The following is a 20,625-nucleotide window of genomic DNA, read 5'->3' on the forward strand; positions in this document are numbered from 1 at the left end:
ATTCCTGGCTGTGGTCCTTCCAGACAGTTGCTTTCTCTATACAAAAATATTGTCCATCGCAGAACTCCCCTTTTCATGAGGAAATGTCTGTGAGCTGCATGGGTTATTCTTCACCTCCTCATTGGAAAATTTTAAAAATGTATTCCAAGGGGCATAATTCTGTTGGCCTCTGTACTTCCATAGGCTAGTTCTCCCTCACCCTCATAGTGGTTTCCAAAACATGAACCAATTTCATGGTATAGAGAAGACATTTTCAGAGGCCTGAAACAAGAACTGAGTCTGGCTATCCGTTAAGAGGAAAAAGTGGAAGGACAGTGATGTTATGTATTATTCATGGGCATCCCTCTCCCCATCCTCTAGGCTAAGTAATGAGATTCTGCCCATTTTTATCGCAGCCATTTCTCAGCATCGTGCTGTTTGCCTTGGCTGGAGCCGTGGGGTTTGTAACACATTACGTGCTCCCTCAGCTCCGCAAGCATCATCCCTGGATGTGGATTTCACACCCCATTCTCAAAAACAAAGAGTATCATCAACAGGAAGTGAGAGGTTAGTAATATATCCCTCATTTAAAAAAAAAAAAGCAAAAAAGGAGGGGTAGGTATACATTAAACCGGAGAGCATGTGCAACAGTCTGAATGTACTTAATGCCACAGAACTGTACACTTGAAAATGGTAGATGGTACATTATGTGTATTTTACCACAATAAAAAAGAAAAAAGGAGAACGTGTACCTTAGAGTATATGGTATTTGTTCCCAGATATTCTAGCCAACCATAACAAGAAAGTTAAAGCCAGGTGAATCAGAAGAATGTTTTATAAAAATATTAATTGGCTATTGGTATTGTGGAAAAATTATATCATTCACAGTTGAAGATTATGCTGTTCCCACAAAAACTGACTGGGGCCTAAGAAGAGCATCCCTTGACCAAGCTCCCATCCTTCATGAAATGACGGGGATGGAGCAGGGCCTGACCAATAACTTTACGCACTCCTGAACACTTGCATTTTCTTTAGCTTGCTTTGTTCATCTAGGCCTACACCTGTATCTACACATGGTTGACTTAGCAGTTTCCATGGGTGTCTCTGGCCATGATCATGTAATAGCCTGGTAATCACAACCATTTCACAGCCTTAGAGAAGAAATAGATTTCTTCTAGATAAGAAGTCTTCTAGAAATTTTTCTGCTAGATCTTTCCTTGCTCTGTAATTCCCTGTTCTGTGCTTGAATGGATGGAAGAAGACTGATTTATCCACAGTTTTAGACCCATCAAAGTTATTGCTCATAGATTATAACTGCTGTCTAATGCTGCTGATTCTGCACAGAGCTGTTTAGCCTATTGTAACTTCTCAGTTGTTAGCGAGTTATCTAATTGTCTATATGTCCAAGCATAAAGAGAAGTGAGGGGCACCAAGGTTTGTGGACTTAAAGTACTGAACTCAGCCAAATTTGTCACCAGCAACTTCAGTAGACTGGTGTGACAAAAGGAAAAGGGGGGAAATAATTTTTAAAATAAATATGCAAGAGTCACTGAAGATGCTGTCCAGAATAGAGAGTGCTTCCATAAGGAGCATCTCTGGGTGGGCACAAGGAGCCGCCTTAGTTAGAAACAGCCCAAGTAGAAAAACTGGCTTGTTCAGTGGAGAAAGATGGCCTCGTCGGGCTACTGGGGTTTAGAAGTGCAGGGAGGGTAACTCAGACTTCTCTCCCCTTGGAGACTTACTCTTCCCACCTGCAGAATCAGGAGCTAGCATAAAGATGGAGCTGCATAGTTTTAAACGTTCTGTACAATTCCATGTGCTACTTAAATGCAAATTATTATCAGTATTAGAAAAACTGAAAGAAGATAGACTCAGAGAAGGTTCCATCTATAATGGTTTGTATATTTTAGTCCACTTGTAGAGGAAAGTCCCTACCCCAACAGGTGACTGCTTGTGGATACATAGAGGACCCTGATGAAAAAGACCAGTTTCTATAGAACTTCTGCAGCCTTCAGGTTATATTTCCCTTTCATTCAAAAACCTCTAGAAAGACTAAGTGTTGGTGAAATTAGTGGAGTGTTTTGGGGTTTGTTATTTTGACATTATTGGTAAGTTAGTTGATGGAGATTTGAAGTAAGAAGCTTTAACTGCATATCTATATCTATATTTATATCTGTACCTGTACCTGTACCAATACCTTTACCTATACATTTCCTTATATTTTTACTTTTGTCTATATCTATACTTTTACCTGTTTGTAACCTACACATTTGCCTATACCCATACCAATACTTACTTCTATACCTTTACCTTTACTTCTATATATCTTTATCTTTACCTATACCTAATCTTTACCTGTACCTGTATCTATACCTTTACCTTTATCTATAACTATACCTTTATTTGTATCTATAACTTTCCCTGTACCAATGACTACACCTATACTTTTACCTTTACCTGCACCTATACCTGTGCCTTTCCCTACACCTGTTCTTAAACTATGCCTATGCCCATGCCCGTGTTAAATGTACATATTTAAATACCTTGGGGTGAGCAAAGAGAACCTGTGAAGCTGAAGGAAAGGAAAATGAGACAGATTAGACTTGGGCTTCCCTTAGTGTGTGGCAGTTCAGAGTGTAGAATTCAACAATGAAAGATAGGAGTGGGCCATTAACAACTTGGTTTCTGTTTTTTGTTTGTTTGTTTGTTTGTTTGTTTCATTTTCTCTCCTGTATCTAAGACAGCCCCATTTAAATTAAAATCATTTAGCTATTTCAAGCCTACATGGCTCTTTTTAATACAAGATTCAAGAACAAGTAAAGTGAGTGTGTTTGTGTTTCTGACTCGCCCTCTTGGAGGGCGAGTGAGTGGGTGGCACTGAGTCCCTGTGTATCCCATAGACGTAGGCTGGGAGGGGTCCACACTTGCTTACACAGTGTCAGGCAGAGGCTCTGTGGAAGTTTCTCACTTACCTACACTAGCTATTTATAAGCAGCCTGAAATCTAGCCGGGAGTCACAGGTTAGACAAATTAGGCACGTGATGAAAAACAGATTCCATTTCAAAATTAGGTATATTAGAAGGAAAACCCACAGACACAAAATTTAAAAATGATTTAAGCCCAGTTACCCATTCTGGTGCCATCTGTGTCCTGAATTTCCTTGCCTCTTCTTCCTGGACTTCTGCCTCTTAGGTGTTGACTCTTCATTTTTTTTCCACCAGCAACAAAACATGTACAGGAAACTCAGGCCAGGCACACAGCTTTTCATGTGAAAGTGATGCTCACATCTTCTTTCTCATAGGAGCACAGAATATTGTCACTGGGAAAGAAGGCAGGGCAGAGCAGGACTAGCTAGTGTGTAGCCCACTGCTGGGACACAGTGGTTCCAGGGCAGACATCACTAACCGAGAGCAGAGTCCTAGAACTGGGCTGGTGGCAGACATTTCTAATCAACTGGAACAGTAAGATAAGGCATATGTGCTGCCCCTGTCTTAGAGTTTATTATATAATCCTATCCCACCATTTTACATAGATGGAAACTGAAGCCTAGGGACAGAAACATAACTTGGGTCCCACTGATTTTGTGGCCAGTGAGTGACTAGAGCCCAGGCCATTTCACTACCCGTGTTGCTCTCATTCTGGGTGGGCAATCATGTATGGCCTGAATGTGGCTTTCGGGCTGTTTTTGCAATCATCACTACCCAGAAGAGCCATAAGGCTACAGTCACAGTAGGTCCTGTAAAGTTTGACATGCCATCTTCTCATGCTAACACTACCAGGCTTCCCTGATTTGATAGAGAATTTCCACAATCGATTCTAGGCATTTTTGTGGCTTCTCAAACACTCTGCTCTCCTTGCTCCTCCCTTGACTAAGGATGCCATTCCTCCAGCTTCACTAGACTGACACCAGGCTGCTCATGCTTCAAGTCTCTGTGTTTTTTGTTTGTTTGTTTGTTTGTTTTGAGACTGAGTCTCACTATCACCCAGGCTAGAGTGCAGTGGCGCAATCTCGGCTCACTGCAACCTCTGCCTCCTGGGTTCAAGTGATTCTCCTGCCTCAGCCTCCTGAGTAGCTGGGATTACAGGTGCCCGCCACCACACCTGGCTAATTTTTGTATTTTTAGTAGAGATGGGGTTTCACCATGTTGGCCAGTCTGGTCTTGAACTCTTGACCTCAAGTGATCTGCCCGCATTGATCTCCCAAAGTGCTGGGATTACAAGCATGAGCCACCGTGCCCAGCCCAGGTCTGTTTAAAATCAGCCCCTCCAGAGAAGTCTTGCCCCGATCACCTAAACCTGAATAGATTCCCCACTGCTCCCTGAGCCTCCCTTCCATAACCACTTGTAACCACTGGTGCCTAAGGTAGACTGAGCTCTATGTCTGCTAGCGCATACTCCTCCTCCAGTGCTCACGGCAGTGCTTGGGTGTAGAGAGGGAGGCTCACAAATGCTGAACTGCATTTAATGTAACCATCATCACTCTGTAGTCGCTGGAACAAACTTTAAACTTGGTGCATATACTTCCTTTTGGCTTACTTTCATTTCTCCATACTTTGAATATGTACTTCTACTTGGTAGAATGTGGAGATAACAAATAATTTTGGTATAAAATTCAGACTATGATAAATGGAAATATATATTATAACTGAAGTTGAAGACTGCATGTTGAAACATATCTTTTTTAGTCAATTTAGTTCTTTACCTTTCAGACTAATTTATTGAAAGTAAATATTATCTCCTCCCAACCTTGATATGCTGTTTCACCAATATTTGAATTAGGAGAATAAAATTCTATCACTTATAGTACAGTTCAGCATCAGATGAATCATGATGGTCATGGGGACACAACTGAGTTATATTAATGTGTATATGTGAAGTTGCTCTTTTAAAAAATCGCCATATTTCCCACCAAGCTAAGTTAATCATGCTGAACATGAAGACAGCACAATAGGCAACTGCATATTATTCTAGCTTGGGGTTTTTGACACTAAATGTTAAAGGAGTACTCATATTTTTAGAAAATAAAGCAAATTAATTTTCCTGAATTATAATGATTCCAGACAAATGACTTTATTGATTGATCCCAGTCATAAAGAAGTACAAAGTTGGACCTGATTGAAAATTTGTTTTATCTTAAAACTTTCCAAAGGAATTATTTCAAAAAGCAAATATTGGGGTTGAGTCACATTTCACATGGTCCTCCAAGGTAATGTTTCCATAATATTATGATTCTTGGCTTTTAAGAATTAAAAATAGTGACCTGATTTGATGACTGTACTCTTACCATAAAAATGGATTACAATGGAGTTAAAAGAGATTGAGACAAGGAATAAGTACGGTATTGAGATTCATTTATTTACTTGTTTATTCACGTAGAAAATGCTTATGGATATACTATTCACTCATTCAGAAAATAATTGTTGAGTTCCTACAAGATGCCAAGCCCTGTGAACCAGTGACGTAGGAATGACTAAGATGTAGTTCCTGTCATCAAAAAGCTTATAATCTGGTAAATAAGCCTATGGCTGTGTCACCGTAGAAGAATTGTGACTGCTACACACATACAGTAATGTGGGCCGTGACACTAGGTTCCGCCCTGCAGGAAAGACAAAGAAACAGTAGCTGGGCATGATGGTATGTGCCTATAGTCCCAGCTACTTGGGAGGCTGAGGCAGGAAGATCACTCGAGCCCAGGAGTTAGTGGCTGTAGTGCACTATGATAGCGCCTGTTGAATAGCCACTGCACTCTCGCACTTTAGCTGGAGCCACATAACGAGTTTCTGTATCTTTTTTTTTTTTTTTTTGAGACGGAGTCTCACTCTGTTGCCCAGGCTGGAATGCAGTGGCTCGATCCCAGCTCACGCAACTTCCACCCTCTGGGTTCAAGCAATTCTCATGCCTCAGCTGCCCTACTAGCTGGAATTACAGGCGTGTGCTACTACACCCTGCTAATTTTTGTACTTTTAGTAGAGACAGGGTTTCACTATGTTGGCCAGGCTGGTCTCGAAATCCTGGTCTCAAGTGATCTGCCTGCCTCGGCCTCCCAAAGTGCTGGGATTACGGGCGTGAGCCACCGTGCCTGGCCAAGACTCTTTCTCTTAAAAAACAAAGTAAAAAGAAAGAAGTAGAAGGCTAATATCCTAAGTGAGGAGCTTACAATTAATTTCATGTATCATTGCTTAAATCTTTCCAACTTATTGATATGCATATAAAATGGAAAATATATGGAATTATATAATTAAATGTTGCGTTGATATCTGGTGCATGGCAGATAGTCAATAAACATTGGAGGAGAAAATTAATGATTAATGCTTTGTAAATTCACTAAAGGAAGGTTTTCTATAGGCTGATAAGGGCATACAAAGCCTCTTGAAGTAAAGGGTAGTTTGGAGGATTCACATGTACCTCTGTACCATACTGAAAAGCTTAAGTTATACTTTTTGGATGCATTAGAATAAATTTAAAAAGATAATATACATTATAAAACACATAGGCCGGGCATGGTGGCCCACACCTGTAATCCAGCACTTTGGGAGGCTGAGGTGGGTGGACCATGAGGTCAGCAGATCGAGACCATCCTGGCTAACACGGTGAAACCCTGTCTCTACTAAAAAATTACAAAAAATTAGCTCGACTTGGTGTTGCACGCCTGTAGTCCCAGCTACTCTGGAGGCTGAGGCAGGAGAATCGCTTGAACCCGGGAAGCAGAGGTTGCAGTGAGCCGAGACCACACCACTGTACTCCAGCCTGGGTGACAGAGCAAGACTCCCTCTCAAAAAATAAAACAAAACAAAAAAACACATCAATTAAACATCTATTTAAATTGTAATTTTAAAAAATCCACTATTAAAAAACATTCCCTAATGGGTCCCAAATTTGCAATTCTTAAGTGAGATTTACTTTGCATTTTAGCAAATCTTGTCTCTCAGTTTACAGGTAGACTAGTTTCCATGTGATGCACATGATTCTGAGAGCTCTTGCTTTTTATAATGTATTTTTCACTTATATCAAAATAATACATAGTATTAAAAATCAAATAGAACAAGTTGTAATGAAAAGCAGCAGACTCTTGTCAACTCCACCCTCCTGCCCCATTTCTGATTTTCCCAGTACAGAAAAAAAATACTTTCTGCTCTTTAAGGTATCTCTTCTGGTATTCTTCTAAATAATGATCATGTGCGTGTTCTGCTACTTCTTGGTATTTTAGATTTGTTTATCTACTGACTTTCCATTATAAAAGATAAGAATTTATCTCTCTTATCTTCCCTTATGCATTAGCATTTTCACTTTCCTCCTTCTCCTAATATAGTTTTAATATATTTGTTGAACTTCTACTCAGGCTCTTTTTTAACTCTTAAGTCTAAACGTTGTTCACCTCTGAGTCCAGTAGTATAGACCTTGATTATATTTCTTATTCAAATGTTTGTTTTTGTATTTGCTCACCATTCCAATAGCTATGTAATGTATTTCTCATTCCAACTTTCCACACAGACGAATCTGTCACATAATCTATTAGCTCCGTCCTCCCTCCCTGACTCCCTCCTGGAACCTGCTGCAAGTTTCTGTTTTTGTTTACTCCCTTTTTTGGAGTGAAGCTTGTCCTCAGTCGCCCCTGAGAAGAGGCACATGAGAAGAAACTTTCGAGAGCTCCTCTGCTCAAAGTGTTTTATTCTACTTCATACGTCAGATAGTTTGTAGTGTGTAGCCTGCCAGGGTGTAAGCGTTATTCCATTGTCTTCCAGCATCCACTGCTGCTGCTAGAAAGTCTGAGGTTTTTTGACTCTTCGTCTTTTGTTTGTGACTAGGTTTTTCTCTGCAGAAAGCTTTTGGGAAGTTTAGGAGATAATTATAATGTTATGGCCCAGCCTTGGACAAGACTGGGTGGGCTCAAACCCTGGTTCTGTCACATACTAAGTGTGCTTCGCCATTGTGATTCAGTTTTGTCTTCTCTAACTGGGAATTCCTACATTAAATGTAAAATCAATCCAAGAAGAAATGTAGCACCTTTAGCCTAGTCATTGGCAGACAGAAAGCGCTCCCTAAGTGCATCCTCCTCCTCTTCCCAGGGTTCTGAAGTCTCATCATTTTCACCTGACTTTGTGCCTTGGGAGGCTGAGGTGGGTGCCTGGCACCCATTGTGCTAGGCAGTTGATGGCCCTTTATAATCTGGATGTACATGTCATACATACAGTTTTGAAATTTTCATCAATAGGTCATAGTGCTATCTGAATGCCTTATTTCACAGAATTTGCGCAGTAATTAAGTGAAACTCAATAATATATGTAAAAATGCTTTCAAATGTATCTAGTGTTAGTTAAAGTAACATGGCATGAGAGGCACTGTCTGATTTTGGAACATAAAACTCTGCGGGGGTCTTTGGAAAGAGGCTTTCTTTGCTGTGGCTAGAGGAGGAAGGATGTATTCCTTACCTCGCCTTTTTCCCCACATAAGAAAGATGCTAGCTTCAGGAAGTAGTTAGAGACTTGGAAAACTCTCCAAAGTGTTTTTAATTCAAAATTACGAAAATAATTTGAAGCATAAACTGAACTAGTACTAGCAAAGTAACATAGTCATCATGTACTATGATACTGGTATGCAAAGTGCATTTCAAATGCCAAATAAATGACTTCGAGCTGAGTTTTTAGAAACCAGCCTGTCAGTTGGAAGCCTGCTTTATTAATTATTCTCTCTGTTGCTATTATTTTCCTGCACCCTCTCTTCCCCTCATTTTCCCTTCCTCCCTGCCAGGCACTCTCATACTCTGGCTGATCTCCTCTAGTCCACTGGGAAACTTATCTTCCTGCGTCAGTCTCCACAAGGCTGAAGGTGGCCGCAGGGGTTTGGCAGTGAAGCCAAGTTACACTGCAGCGGGAGGAAAGAAAAGTGGAAATCAGTTACCTCTGCTTGCAGCAGAGGGAGGCAGAGGGAGGTCTGGAGAAGCTCAGGCAAAACTGGGCTAGCATTAAAAAGGCCGGGCACAGTGGCTCACGCCTGTACCCCATCTCTACTAAAAATACAAAAATTGGCCGGGCATGGTAGCAGGTGCCTATAATCCCAGCTACTCAGGAAGCTGAGGCAGGAGAATCACTTGAACCCAGGAGGCAGAGGTTGCAGTGAGCAGAGATTGTGCCATTGCACTCCAGCCTGGGCAACAAGAGTGAGACTTTGTCTCAAAAAAAAAAAAAAAAAGAAAAAGAAAGACAGGACTTGGGACAGAGCTCAATGGTTAGCTGCCAGCCTCAGATTCCAGCTCTCCAGCAAGCCACAGGGTGTTTATCCAAGACCCATTAGGATTCTCTTAAATTGCTGATAAACCTAATGCAATATGGAGCTAAAATGAATGGTCAGTAGTGGGAGGGATACTTAAACAACTAACACTAAAAGTCAGGAAGTTTTAATATGCTGCATGCAATATATGCACAGTGGTCCTACAGTGGCTTTGGGCTATTAGCACAACAAACATGGGAAAGGCTAAAGAGAGCATTTTGAAGAATGATGTCGGTTCTCAGCTGCAGTCGGTGTGGCCACTGTGGTGAGCCCTGACTCAGTCTCCCTAAAGTAGGTCTGTTGGAATCTTATCAGAAGTAGCTTAACCTTCATAGCTCTCTGTGATAGGATGATATATGGATAGGCCATGGAGAAAATAGAAATGTTGTTTTTAAGTAACCTTGTAATTTAAATAACATACAAATTACACTTTACTTGAGGGAGGATTTCTTCTGAATTGGACATTTATTGAGCACCTGCTATGTCCTAGACACTGTTCTGGGCGTTGAGGATGCAAAAGTAAGCACGTTGTCCTTGTTCTTGGCAAGATGGTTATTCTAACGAGAAGCTCTGTCTACCCTGTGGCCATAGTGAGAGCATTTGGAATTCTCTCCTAGCCCTCTTCATGTAAAAATGTTGATCTAACCTTTTTCATGTGAAAAAGCTACAAGTGGTTCTATTCGCTTTTTCAGTTTTAAATATTATTATTATGGTTTGGTGTTAATTGAGGACCTTTCTGTCAAGAAGAGAAGGCACATTTCACACTGATTCTGCCGAGTTTCTCCCGCTTTTTGAGGAAATGTGAAGGACACATTTTTATTCCCACTGAACTAATGAAAAAAAAAATCAATGGGATGGTTTTGGGGAAATGAACATTAAAAATATTGGAGTAAGACTTTGTATCAAATGAATTTCCAGATGTATTAAAGCTTTAAAATGTTTTTTAAAATGAAGGAAGAAGAAAGAAACCAGAATAGCACTGCAAGAAAATGTAGGTCAAGTTATATCATCTTGGTTGAGGAAGAGAAAAAGAATTTTCTAAGCATGATGCCAAAGTAAAAACCCACTAATTAAACAAATGAAAGTTTTTATTCCTTGAAAAACATAAACTTTAATATTCTGATTCTCTCACGTTGCTCTTCCCTACCTTGTATTTCTTTGAGAAATTTACCATGATGTTGAACCGGAATAATGTCTATCAATTCATTCAAAATATATTTATTGTGTTGCTGGGACTGTGTAGGATGCTGGGGACCTGGAGAGTAGATATTCTGAGAAAATGAAATGCCTTGGCCAGAAGCAAACCCAGTACCCTCCAAAAGAAGCAGTACCCACTGTGGGGAAGCACCAGCTTCTCCTCAGACTTTGTTCTACTAGGCGTCTTCTTAATTAAGTTATTAATCCATCAGTTAGTCAGGTGTGTTACCTGAGATTTCCTGAGTGGCCACTATGGACAAAGTCTGAATGCTGCCTGTGACTGAGAAGGACGGTCCTGGCCCCGCTGGCTGTGGCTGCAGCCCTCTGGGGAAATGGTCATTCATCCCACGGAAGAAAGTACAATGAAAGAAACACATAGGGGGTTGGGAGGGAGTACAAGGGAGTCTTCATTTAGATCTGAGGGGAAAGGAAGGGCTCCTTGAGGAAGTGACATGTAAATTGAGGCCTAAGTAAAGGAAATGGAGTAGAAAAAAAAAAAAAATATATATATATATATATAGAGGCTTAAGGATAAGTGGAGGAAGAGGATTGAGGGCATGGGACTGGGCCATGGGCAGCCCTGAATTCGCTTAATTGAAAAAGAAAAAATGATGAACCATGGGTTCATCCTAAACGGAGATCAAGGGCTTTGAGCAGCAAGGATGATGTGACTTCCTTTACCCTGCATTCATTCTACTGGTTTTGTAAGTGAATCCTATTTCTAGAGAATAAACAACATGTGTACATGTTAGTGCTAAGAACTTGATGATAGCTGAGATTTGACCCAGGAAGACAGATGAGAGTGAGAAAGCTTACAGAAAAAAGCAATTGTCTATAATAAGGGGATGGTAACAGCACAGATGTGTTCATTCCACTTTGCAGAGTCTCTCTGCCTCAGATGCCTCAGGGGTGACACCAGGGATAGTTGATTCAAGCCTCACCCCCACTGAAATGCATCTGGCCCTTATATAGCAGGAAGCCCTCTGTCCTTGCAGCTTAAATCCTAATTCAAGGTTTGAATTGGTGAAGATTTTCTTTCTAAAGCTGAAAACATCCTGAGGATTTTTATTAACTTTTAATTATGGAGAAGAACTTATTTTAGTAGCATAAAGAGTCTAAACAAAACACAACCTGAAACCCTTTAAGAAAATTTAAAGCTTTTAATTGTAATGAGTTATATATAAACTTGTAAATGGTATAATTAGTTTGCATTCTTTTTCTCAAGGACCTAATATTCCAGAGAAAAGAGAAATAATCATGCTAAAGTATTGGTTTTTTTATGGTCTCTTTGCATATTTGGGACATTACAGAAAGGCAGTTACAAAATATCATTGCAAAGATTTTCTTTTTGACTTTACTTTGTGTGAACCCTAACACAATCTGGGGGTGCAGGAAGCACATTTGCCATGCTGCTGCATGGGCAAGCCCTCCTTTTTCTAGCCTTTCATGGTTGTTGTATGTGAAAGGAGTGAGTTTAATCTTTGAGGAATCAGAATTCTGGACTTACACTTTAGTTTTAGCTTCTTCTTACATTATTATTCATCTTTTAATGTGTCCCTTTCTACTTCCAACTATAAACATTCAGTATGAGTTTCATTTATCTGTTAACTGTTTTCCTCATCTAGAGATTGAAGCGTGTCATTAGAATAAATTGCTGAGATTGGTAGGAGGATTCTAAGATAAGTAAGAATTAAAGTGAAATTAAGGCCGGGCATGGTGGCTCAGGCCTGTAATCCCAGCATTTTGGGAGGCCAAGGTTGGTGGATCACTTGAGGTCAGGAGTTCAAGGCCAGCCTGGCCAATATGGTGAAACACCATCTCTCCTAAAAATACAAAAAATTAGCCTGGCGTAGTGGCACGCTCATGTAATCCCAGCTACTTCGGAGGCAGAGGTTGCAGTGAGCCAAGATCCCGCCACTGGACTCCAGCCTGGGCAACAGAGTGAGACTCCATCTCAAAAAACAAAAAAAAAAAAGAAAAGAAAAAAAGTGAAATTAATATCCTGTCAATATGCAGCGTTAACGGAACCTGAAGTCAAAAGTTTGGGCTTGGTGATCTCTGGGTTTTGTTCTCTACTTTGTCATTTCTTGATATTTATTTTAACTTGTTTCCTCACCTTTTCCCATCTCTGCTTTGACTAGATGTTGTACTCAACACCCACCAGGAAAACCGTGCCTTGGGATGAATCTTTACCTGAAATGTTTTATTTCATTTCCGCTTGCTGGTGTGTGCTCATAGTGTAAACACATTTGCTGTCCTCTCATCTAGAGATGCAGAATTAATCCATGGAAAGCAGTGGTAGTTTTTATATGACATTTAGATGTCAGAAGCTGTCACTTTCATTCCTTTGAAGTACCATGGGCAGTAAACTAGAGCTGAATTATGCAGTTCAATCTGGTTTCTAACTCAGTATTTTTTTGTGACTCTCCTGTTCCTATAAAAATAAAGAGTAAAGGTTTTGTAACTTATGAATTAACTGGTTTCCAGTTCCCCAAAAGATTTTTTCCCTTCAAAAGTCCAACGTAGAGCTCCTTTATAGCTATCATCTTGCTTTGCTTCTAAGTAGAGATTCAGTTATCACCTCTTAAAGATCCCTGGCCTCAGCCCATCTCCATATGTGTTATTGTGGCCATATAGAATGCAGGGCCTGCCAACAAAATGCTGTTCTAATGTCAGACAGCAGAATGGTACTTACAGTCCAAGTCTTCCTAAAGATTAAATGTTTTAATCACTTGCCTTAAAGTTGTGTCTATGATATACGGTTGACCTTGAACAACACAAGTCTGAACTGTGTGGTCCACTTACACATAGATTTTTTTTTTCAGTAAAAGTTATACCTAGTGCTCCTGTCTCTCCTGCCTTCCCTTCCACTTCCTCCACCTTTTCACCTCTGCCACCCCTGAGCCAGCAGGACTACCCCCTCCTCTTCCTCCTTCTCCTCCTCAGCCTACTCAACGTGAAGATGTTGAGGATGAAGACCTTTATGGTGATCCACTTCCACTTAATGAACAGGAAATATATTTTCTCTTTCTTATGATTTTCTTAATAACATCTTCTTTTCTCTAGCATGCTTTATTATAAGAATACAGTATATAATACATATAACAGATTAAATATGTGTTAATCATCTGTTTATGTTACCAGTGAGGCTTCTGATCAACATTAGACTAATGGTAGTTAAGTTTTGGGGGAGTCAACGTTAAATTCGCACTTTTGACTGTGCAAGCGTTGGTGTCTCTAACCTCCCCCTTGTTCAAGGGTCAACCATAGTTTCACGTGCTCACACACACCCCCCCCAGGTAGTTCAGATGGTTAGAATCTCACTGAGTAAGTATTTCACTCTCAAATATTTGGAAAGGCATGGATAGTGAATTCAGAGCTTATCAGTGCTGTCTCTTTTATTTGAAATTCATTGTTTTATGTGTTTCTGAGATGAGTAAACTGAAATTCTTATGAAAAACCTACTTTTGTTGCCATGACCTGTGGTAAATCCTTGTAGACTGTAATGGGATTATGTCCCTCCACTCAAATCAATCTATCTCCACTCACTGGAAAATGTCATTTTCTAAAAGTAAATGTGACAAGCTTTTGAAAATCTAGTTCTTACTCCCCCATCCAAATGGTGCCCAGGCTATTCTACAGTGATGACCCAGCCACTCAAATGTTTCCTTTAATTCATATGTTTTTCTAATAGCACTGGGAAGAGATTGGCTTATATTTCTCTTCATTTACATTTTTTTTGCAGGAATATAGCTAAGGTTGTCATGTCTCTCTGAATTGGTGACAAATGTTGATAGAACTCTGTAAATGTATTTTTATAAGCAGGCTGAATTGCATTTGATGTGATGGCCTCAATCTGACACTGTTGATCTCTTATAAACTGAGAAATCAGAAAAAGTAATTTTGTACAGAAAGAAACTTAACTGTAACTTATTGTACTTTATGAGAGATTAAAATAGGAAATGTTGTTTAATACGCTAGTTACTTTTTTTATTTCGTAATCAGAAAAGTACTTCAAAAAGACTGCTTTTTTCCCCCTAGAACCTCTGTTAAATGTAATTATCCAGAATTCCCTCAACCACTAAAAATGATAAGGTAATAATCATTTACCAAACCCCAACTCTCTGGCAGACATTCTAGTAGGTACATAGTACCTACCCTTAACAAATTCAGAATCTAGTGGGAAGATTCGTATTGAAGTGAATAATTACTCTATGATGTGACACTTCCTTAAATTATAGAATTCACAGGGTACAGTGATGGTGTGAAGGAATAACATTCTTTGCGTTGAAGCTAGAAGTAATAATACAGGTTGAGTACCTCTTATTTAAAATGCTTGGGACCGTATTTCTGATTATGGTTTCTTTTGGATTGTGGCGTATGAGCATTTCTTTAGGTGTCATGTCAGTGCTCAAAAAGCTTTGGATTTTGGAGCATTTCAGATTCCAGGTTTTTGGATTTGAGATGCTAGACCAGCATATACAGAGCACCTGGCTCAATGTCTGGCAGACACCTAATGGTTATTCCATACATGGTACTTCAGTAGAGCACCGAAGGTAAGGAAGTGGTGGGGTCTGCCCAGGAGCAGTCAGCAAGGGGGTGCATGGCTTATAAAGAATTTTAAAACAATAAAAATACCAATTAAAAGTTACCCCTTTTTACTGTTACCATGTACTGAGAATTCTAAACACTGTCAGTGGTAAATCCTCCTTCTACCAGAATGATGCTTCAAATGCCCTGCCCCTGGCAGCCTCCGGTAGTGACTGTATTGGAAGCAGGGGGCTCAAAGGGGCCTGAGGTCTCCAGAAGGTGAGATGCCAGGCCCTATAAACAGATTAGGAATTTCTCAAGCAGGAAAGACTCAGGGTCATTCCAGGAAAGCATCTAGCACACGTAGAGGCACATAAAACATCACAGTTCACTCCAGTGCTGGGGGAAATAGAAGTTGTTTTCAATAAATGGTGGCAGTCAATCAGATATTAACATGGAAAAAAATGAGTCTTGGCCCCTGTCTTACACAATACACAATAATCAATGCTGGATAGTTTGCTGATCTAAATGTGAAAGATAAAGCAATAAAGGTCTTAGAGAAAACCATAGGAGAATGTGATCATGATCTTTTTCTCTTAAACATAGCACCGGCCAGGCGCAGTGGCTCATGGCTGTAATCCCAACACTTTGGGAGTCCGAAGCAGGCAAATCACAAGGTCAGGAGATTGAGACTATCATGGCTAACACGGTGAAACACCGTCTCTACTAAAAAATACAAAAAAATTGCCAGGCGTGGTGGCGGGCACCTGTAGTCCCAGCCACTTGGGAGGCTGAGGCAGAAGAATGGCTTGAACCCAGGAGACGGAGCTTGCAGTGAGCCGAGATTGAGCCACTGCACTTCAGCCTGGGTGACAGAGCAAGACTCCATCTCAAAAAAAAAAAGAAACAAAAAGAAACAAAACAACAACAACAACAACAACAAATAGCACCGAAGGCCCTAAGTGGGAAAAAATGAGAAGTTGTAATATATTAAAATAATGTATTTCTTTTTTATAAAAGATACTATTAAGAGAGTGAAAATCTAACCATAAAATGGGAGAAGTTTTTCTTCATACATATACTGGCTAAAGACTCATACCTAGGATGTATAAAGAACTCCCAAAAATCAATAAGGAAAAGACATATAATCCAATAGGAAAAAGAACCAGGCAACAGAATGAAGAACTACTTCACAAAAGTGTGTATCCAAATGGCCAGTAAACATGTAAAAAGATACTTGTCTGCATGAGTCATTAAATAAATGTTAAATAAAACCATAATATGATACCACTCTACACAGGGCAGCATGGCAAAAATTAAGAAGAGAAAAAACATTTTGGCAAAGATGTGGAACAAAAAGGAACTCTCTGGTACCATCTGCGAGAGTGTAAATTGGCACAATACCTTTGGACAATTATTTGTCATTATCTGCTGAAGCTTGCTATATGCACACCTGATAACCTATGAATTCTACACCTAGTTATATACTCTATAACTAGGTTTTGATGACTGGAGTAAACTTAAAAAGTTACCTGACTGAAGTAAACTTAAAAAGAAAAGGAAGATAAGGTTGTTGAGAAAATGAGTGTAGCTACATTTTTAAAAAATGAAAATATTTTCCGGGTAGTGCCTGGAAAATAACCAGCATCTGAAAGAAAATGTAAGGCCAAAAGAGGGTATTTTTTTCATGTTTTTGAGACAGGGTCTATGCTCTGTTGTCCAGGCTGGGGCGCAGTGGTGTAATCACGGCTTATTACAGCCTCAACCTCTCGGGTTCAAGCAATCCTCCTACTTCAGCCTCCCAAGTAGCTGGGACTACAAGCACGCACCACCATGCCCAGCTTATTTTTAAACTTTTTGTAGAGACAGGGTCCCCCTATATTGCCCAGGCTTGGGGTATATTTTTAATGGAAGATATTATAGCAATTTTTTTTTCTGATGAGAATGATTCGGTAAAGAGAAAAAAATCCAAGTAATGCAGGAGAATGGGGGATCATTGCAAGAAACAAGTCCTCAAGTAGAGACAGATAAGAAGGATTAGAATACAGTGTACACATCTGGCTGGTTTAGGAAACAGTTTATCTGCATAAAACATAATTATAATTTTTTAGACAAAAGTGATTAAGAGCATGGAAGACAGAAAAGAAGGGATAGACATGCAGAGAGTGAGCACATGGAATCAACCCAGTTTAGTCCTTCAGTCCTTTAGTCTCCATGTATAGAGGAAGATCATCCAGAAAATGGTTCTCAAACTGGAGCATGTATCAGAATCATTTGTAGGACTTGTCAAAACACAGATTGCCTTGCCCAGGGCCCAATCCGCAGAATTTCTGACTCAGTGGGTCCAGGATTGAATCTGAGAATTTGCATTTGTAACAAATTCCTAGGGGATGCTGGTACTGCTGGCTCTGCTGTTCCTGAAAGTATTCCCTGAGGTCCAGGAGTATTTGCATCACTTAGAAGTTTATTAGAAATGTAGAATGTCTGGCTCCATTCCAGACCTACTGCATCAGACTCTGCATCTTAACAAGGGACTTATTTGCATGTTGATGTTTGAGAATCACCATTTAGGACAGTGTTTTTCAGCTTTGCCCCGAAGTGATTTCAACGTACAGCTATGAGAAGTGAGAAGAGCTGATTTAGGATGACTCTGGGTATATTGTCTGCATGGCTAAGTGAATGCAAGAATGTATGAGGAAGAGAAGGTGTGTACAGGTTGACAGCATTACGTTTGTGACATGTTGTATTTGAAAGTTCCTTTGGGACATCAGATGAAGCTATTCAATTGATTATTTAGATCTGAAGTCCAGGAGAAAGATGAGATATTGAGTTATAGATTTGAGTGTCATCAGCATGGAAGTAATAATTAAAGTTACGGGTGTTGAAGACATTAGCTCAAGAAGATAAGAAAAATAATAGGGGGAGAAGGAAAGCAGATGACCAGGGATAGGGGAAGAGGAGATGACAGAGGAAATGGGAGAAGAGTAGAGCAAAAGGTTTGAGCACAAGCCGGGGATGGTGGGATGGGGAAGCTAAGGGCAGAGCGAGTTTTCAAAAGAAGGGAGGATTTAGTGATGTTTTATGCCTCAGAAAATCCAGTAAGAGAGACTGAGAAGTATCAGTTATTTGACCATCAGGAGGTCACAAGAGGTCCTGCCACATGCATGTCAGGGCAAGGGTAGCTGCAAATACCCAGGGGCAGAGGTGTCCCCAGTAAGTGGGAGACACAGAAGTGGGAACATCAGATATTGACAAGCTTTCCAAGAAGCTGAGAAGTACAGAAAAGGCCAGAGTGAGCTCTAGAAGGAGGTTCAGGGTGGAAGGTGAGTTTTCCACACAGAGAAGACTGGGATCTTGCCACTTGCCTTGGGAAAGAGCTAGTGATGAGGCAGGGAGTGGCTACTGAACCAAGATGGCAGGAGCACAGGATGCAGGACATGGATGGAGCTTGGCTTCAGGAGGAGCCAGTAGTAGACATGAGTATAAATGAATTTGTAGTTGGAGGGCATTTGTACCTCATAGACTTTATTTTCTCCTGAAAGTGGTGGTCAAAGACATTTGCTGGGAGGGAATGCAGGAGTGGTCTTGAAGATTTTTTTTTACTACTCTACTACTGTAAGATGACTTGATGCTATGTGACAGCCCACATACTTTCACAACAGATTAAAATCCTTTGTATGTAAAATGTCTAATATGTCTAGACTTTATTGTGTATAAAACATTCATTATGAAATAACACATTTCCAAATCTACTCCAGAAAAAATTATACTTTGTCCATTAAGAATATTCAACATTGAATTCCTGCCCAACATCCTTGCTCTTTGAACTTTATTCTCCTCCCACTCTTCCTCCCTGTTTCATCTGTCACTAAAACTTCTTTTTATTTTTATCTGGATGATTTCTCATTGTCTCTTCTATTTATTAAGCTCATTGTTGGAGTGTTTGTACTGATAATACTTTATTTCCAATATCTTGAAGGACTTTCACGCTGTCTATTCTCACCATTCCTAGCCCATTCGAATGAATTCTTTTCAAGTAAGATTTCTGAATGCCAAGTCTCTCTTCATATATATATATACACACACACACACATACATATACACACACATATATACCCATATATATATACACATTTACACACCCACACAGATATATATATACACACACATATATGTATTTTTTTTCTTTTTTCTGAGATGGAGTCTCTCTCTGCCACCCAGGCTGGAGTGCAGCGGCACAATCTCGGCTCACTGCAACTTCTGCCTCCCGGGTTCAAGTGAATCTCCTGCCTCAGCCTCCAGAATATCTGGGATTACAGGCACATGCCACCATGCCGGGCTAACTTTTGTATTTTTAGTAGAGTCGGGATTTCGCCATGTTGGCCAGGCTGGTCTCCAACTCCTGACCTCAAGTGATCTGTCCACCTTGGCCTCCCCAAGTGTTGGGATTACAGGCATGAGCCACCGCACCCGGTCTCTCTTCATATTTTTAATCAAATGAAAGTAGTTTTGTTTTTGAGTTACCAAGATGATATATTCTTATATAGAAATATGAGCCATATCAAGTAGAAAGTAAAATAGTTTCTATTTGTGTGTGTGTGTTTATGGTACTTCCTGAGATCTGTCATGCAGAGCCCCAGTGAAGCTGATTGGAAACAGACAATTTGTATGCTAATCTTGGATAAGAGACCTGGAAGGAACAGGCTGTTTTTTCAGCTTGAACTTTTTCTCTTTTGTGAGTGGTTCTTGTGCGACCCAATGTAAAAACTACATAACTCTCTTTTTAACTCTAGGTCATTGTAGGGTATAGTTTTTTTTTTTACTATAAATTGTTGAAGAATGTGATTCCAGAGGTGTAATGGAGTTGCCTGGCACCTTGCAGATTTAAGCTTTGAGGCTTGCTGTGGAGAGCATGAAGCCCACAGCAGAGCTGGTTCATTTGCTGGTAGGTGGGGACCCACTGCAGCCTCCCAATTACTGACAGACAGAGAGGAGGGGGCAGGGAATGAGAGGGGTCTAGCCGAGGGCCCTGGGCCTGAACCTGCTGTGCTCTCCTCAAGTTGGGAAGCAGAGGAGAGTCCTGGCTATTGTTCCAGTTCCAAGAGGCAGGGATGAAGCATTTCCCCACCGCTGAATGTGACCTAAGGAAGTTTCTGCTCTGACCACTCACACCAGCTGCTCCTCCTCCCCAGAGAGAAAAGCACGGGCTCCCCAGATGGGCAAGCATGCATTCCTCATTACCCCATCTCCTGCCATGAGGAGTAGGAGGTGGAAAGAACCTCTTCCCCATCAGCAGACTCAGAGGATGGGCAGGACACAAAAAACTAAGGCTCGAAAAGATGAAGCTAATAATTCAAGGTCATTCACTAGTGGTTGGTAGAGACTGAATGCAAACCCAGGTTGGTCTAACTTAAAACCTTAGCCCTTAATGGAAATAGACTTCAATCTTTATGGTACTTCCTTTGTTGTAAGCACTCAGAAGAAGGTAATAGATTCATAGTGGCTGGGGTTTGGGAGTCAGCTGTGTCTTATTTGCATATATTGCCCAGGGATTTGTTTGTGGTTTAAAGATTAAAAAGGGAGAGAAGACAGCCCAGAAACTAGCTTCAGCCACAGAAGTGAACCCTAGCTTAAAAGGAGACAGACATAAGG

At 40.4% G+C, this 20,625-nt stretch overlaps 1 protein-coding gene across 2 annotated transcripts in view; it reads left to right on the forward strand.

Annotated features, from left to right (window-relative positions):
- Nucleotides 1-20,625, forward strand: part of PCNX2 (pecanex 2) — a 309,377-nt gene that overhangs the window by 135,357 nt on the left and 153,395 nt on the right. For both annotated transcript variants that reach the window (XM_024927813.4, XM_034949151.3), the window contains one exon: nucleotides 396-546. In XM_024927813.4, coding sequence (XP_024783581.4) covers nucleotides 396-546 — 151 coding nt within the window. The remainder of the gene's footprint in view (nucleotides 1-395; nucleotides 547-20,625) is intronic.

This window comes from Pan paniscus, chromosome 1 (genome assembly GCF_029289425.2).
Source record: "Pan paniscus chromosome 1, NHGRI_mPanPan1-v2.0_pri, whole genome shotgun sequence".
Classification (NCBI taxonomy): domain Eukaryota; kingdom Metazoa; phylum Chordata; class Mammalia; order Primates; family Hominidae; genus Pan; species Pan paniscus.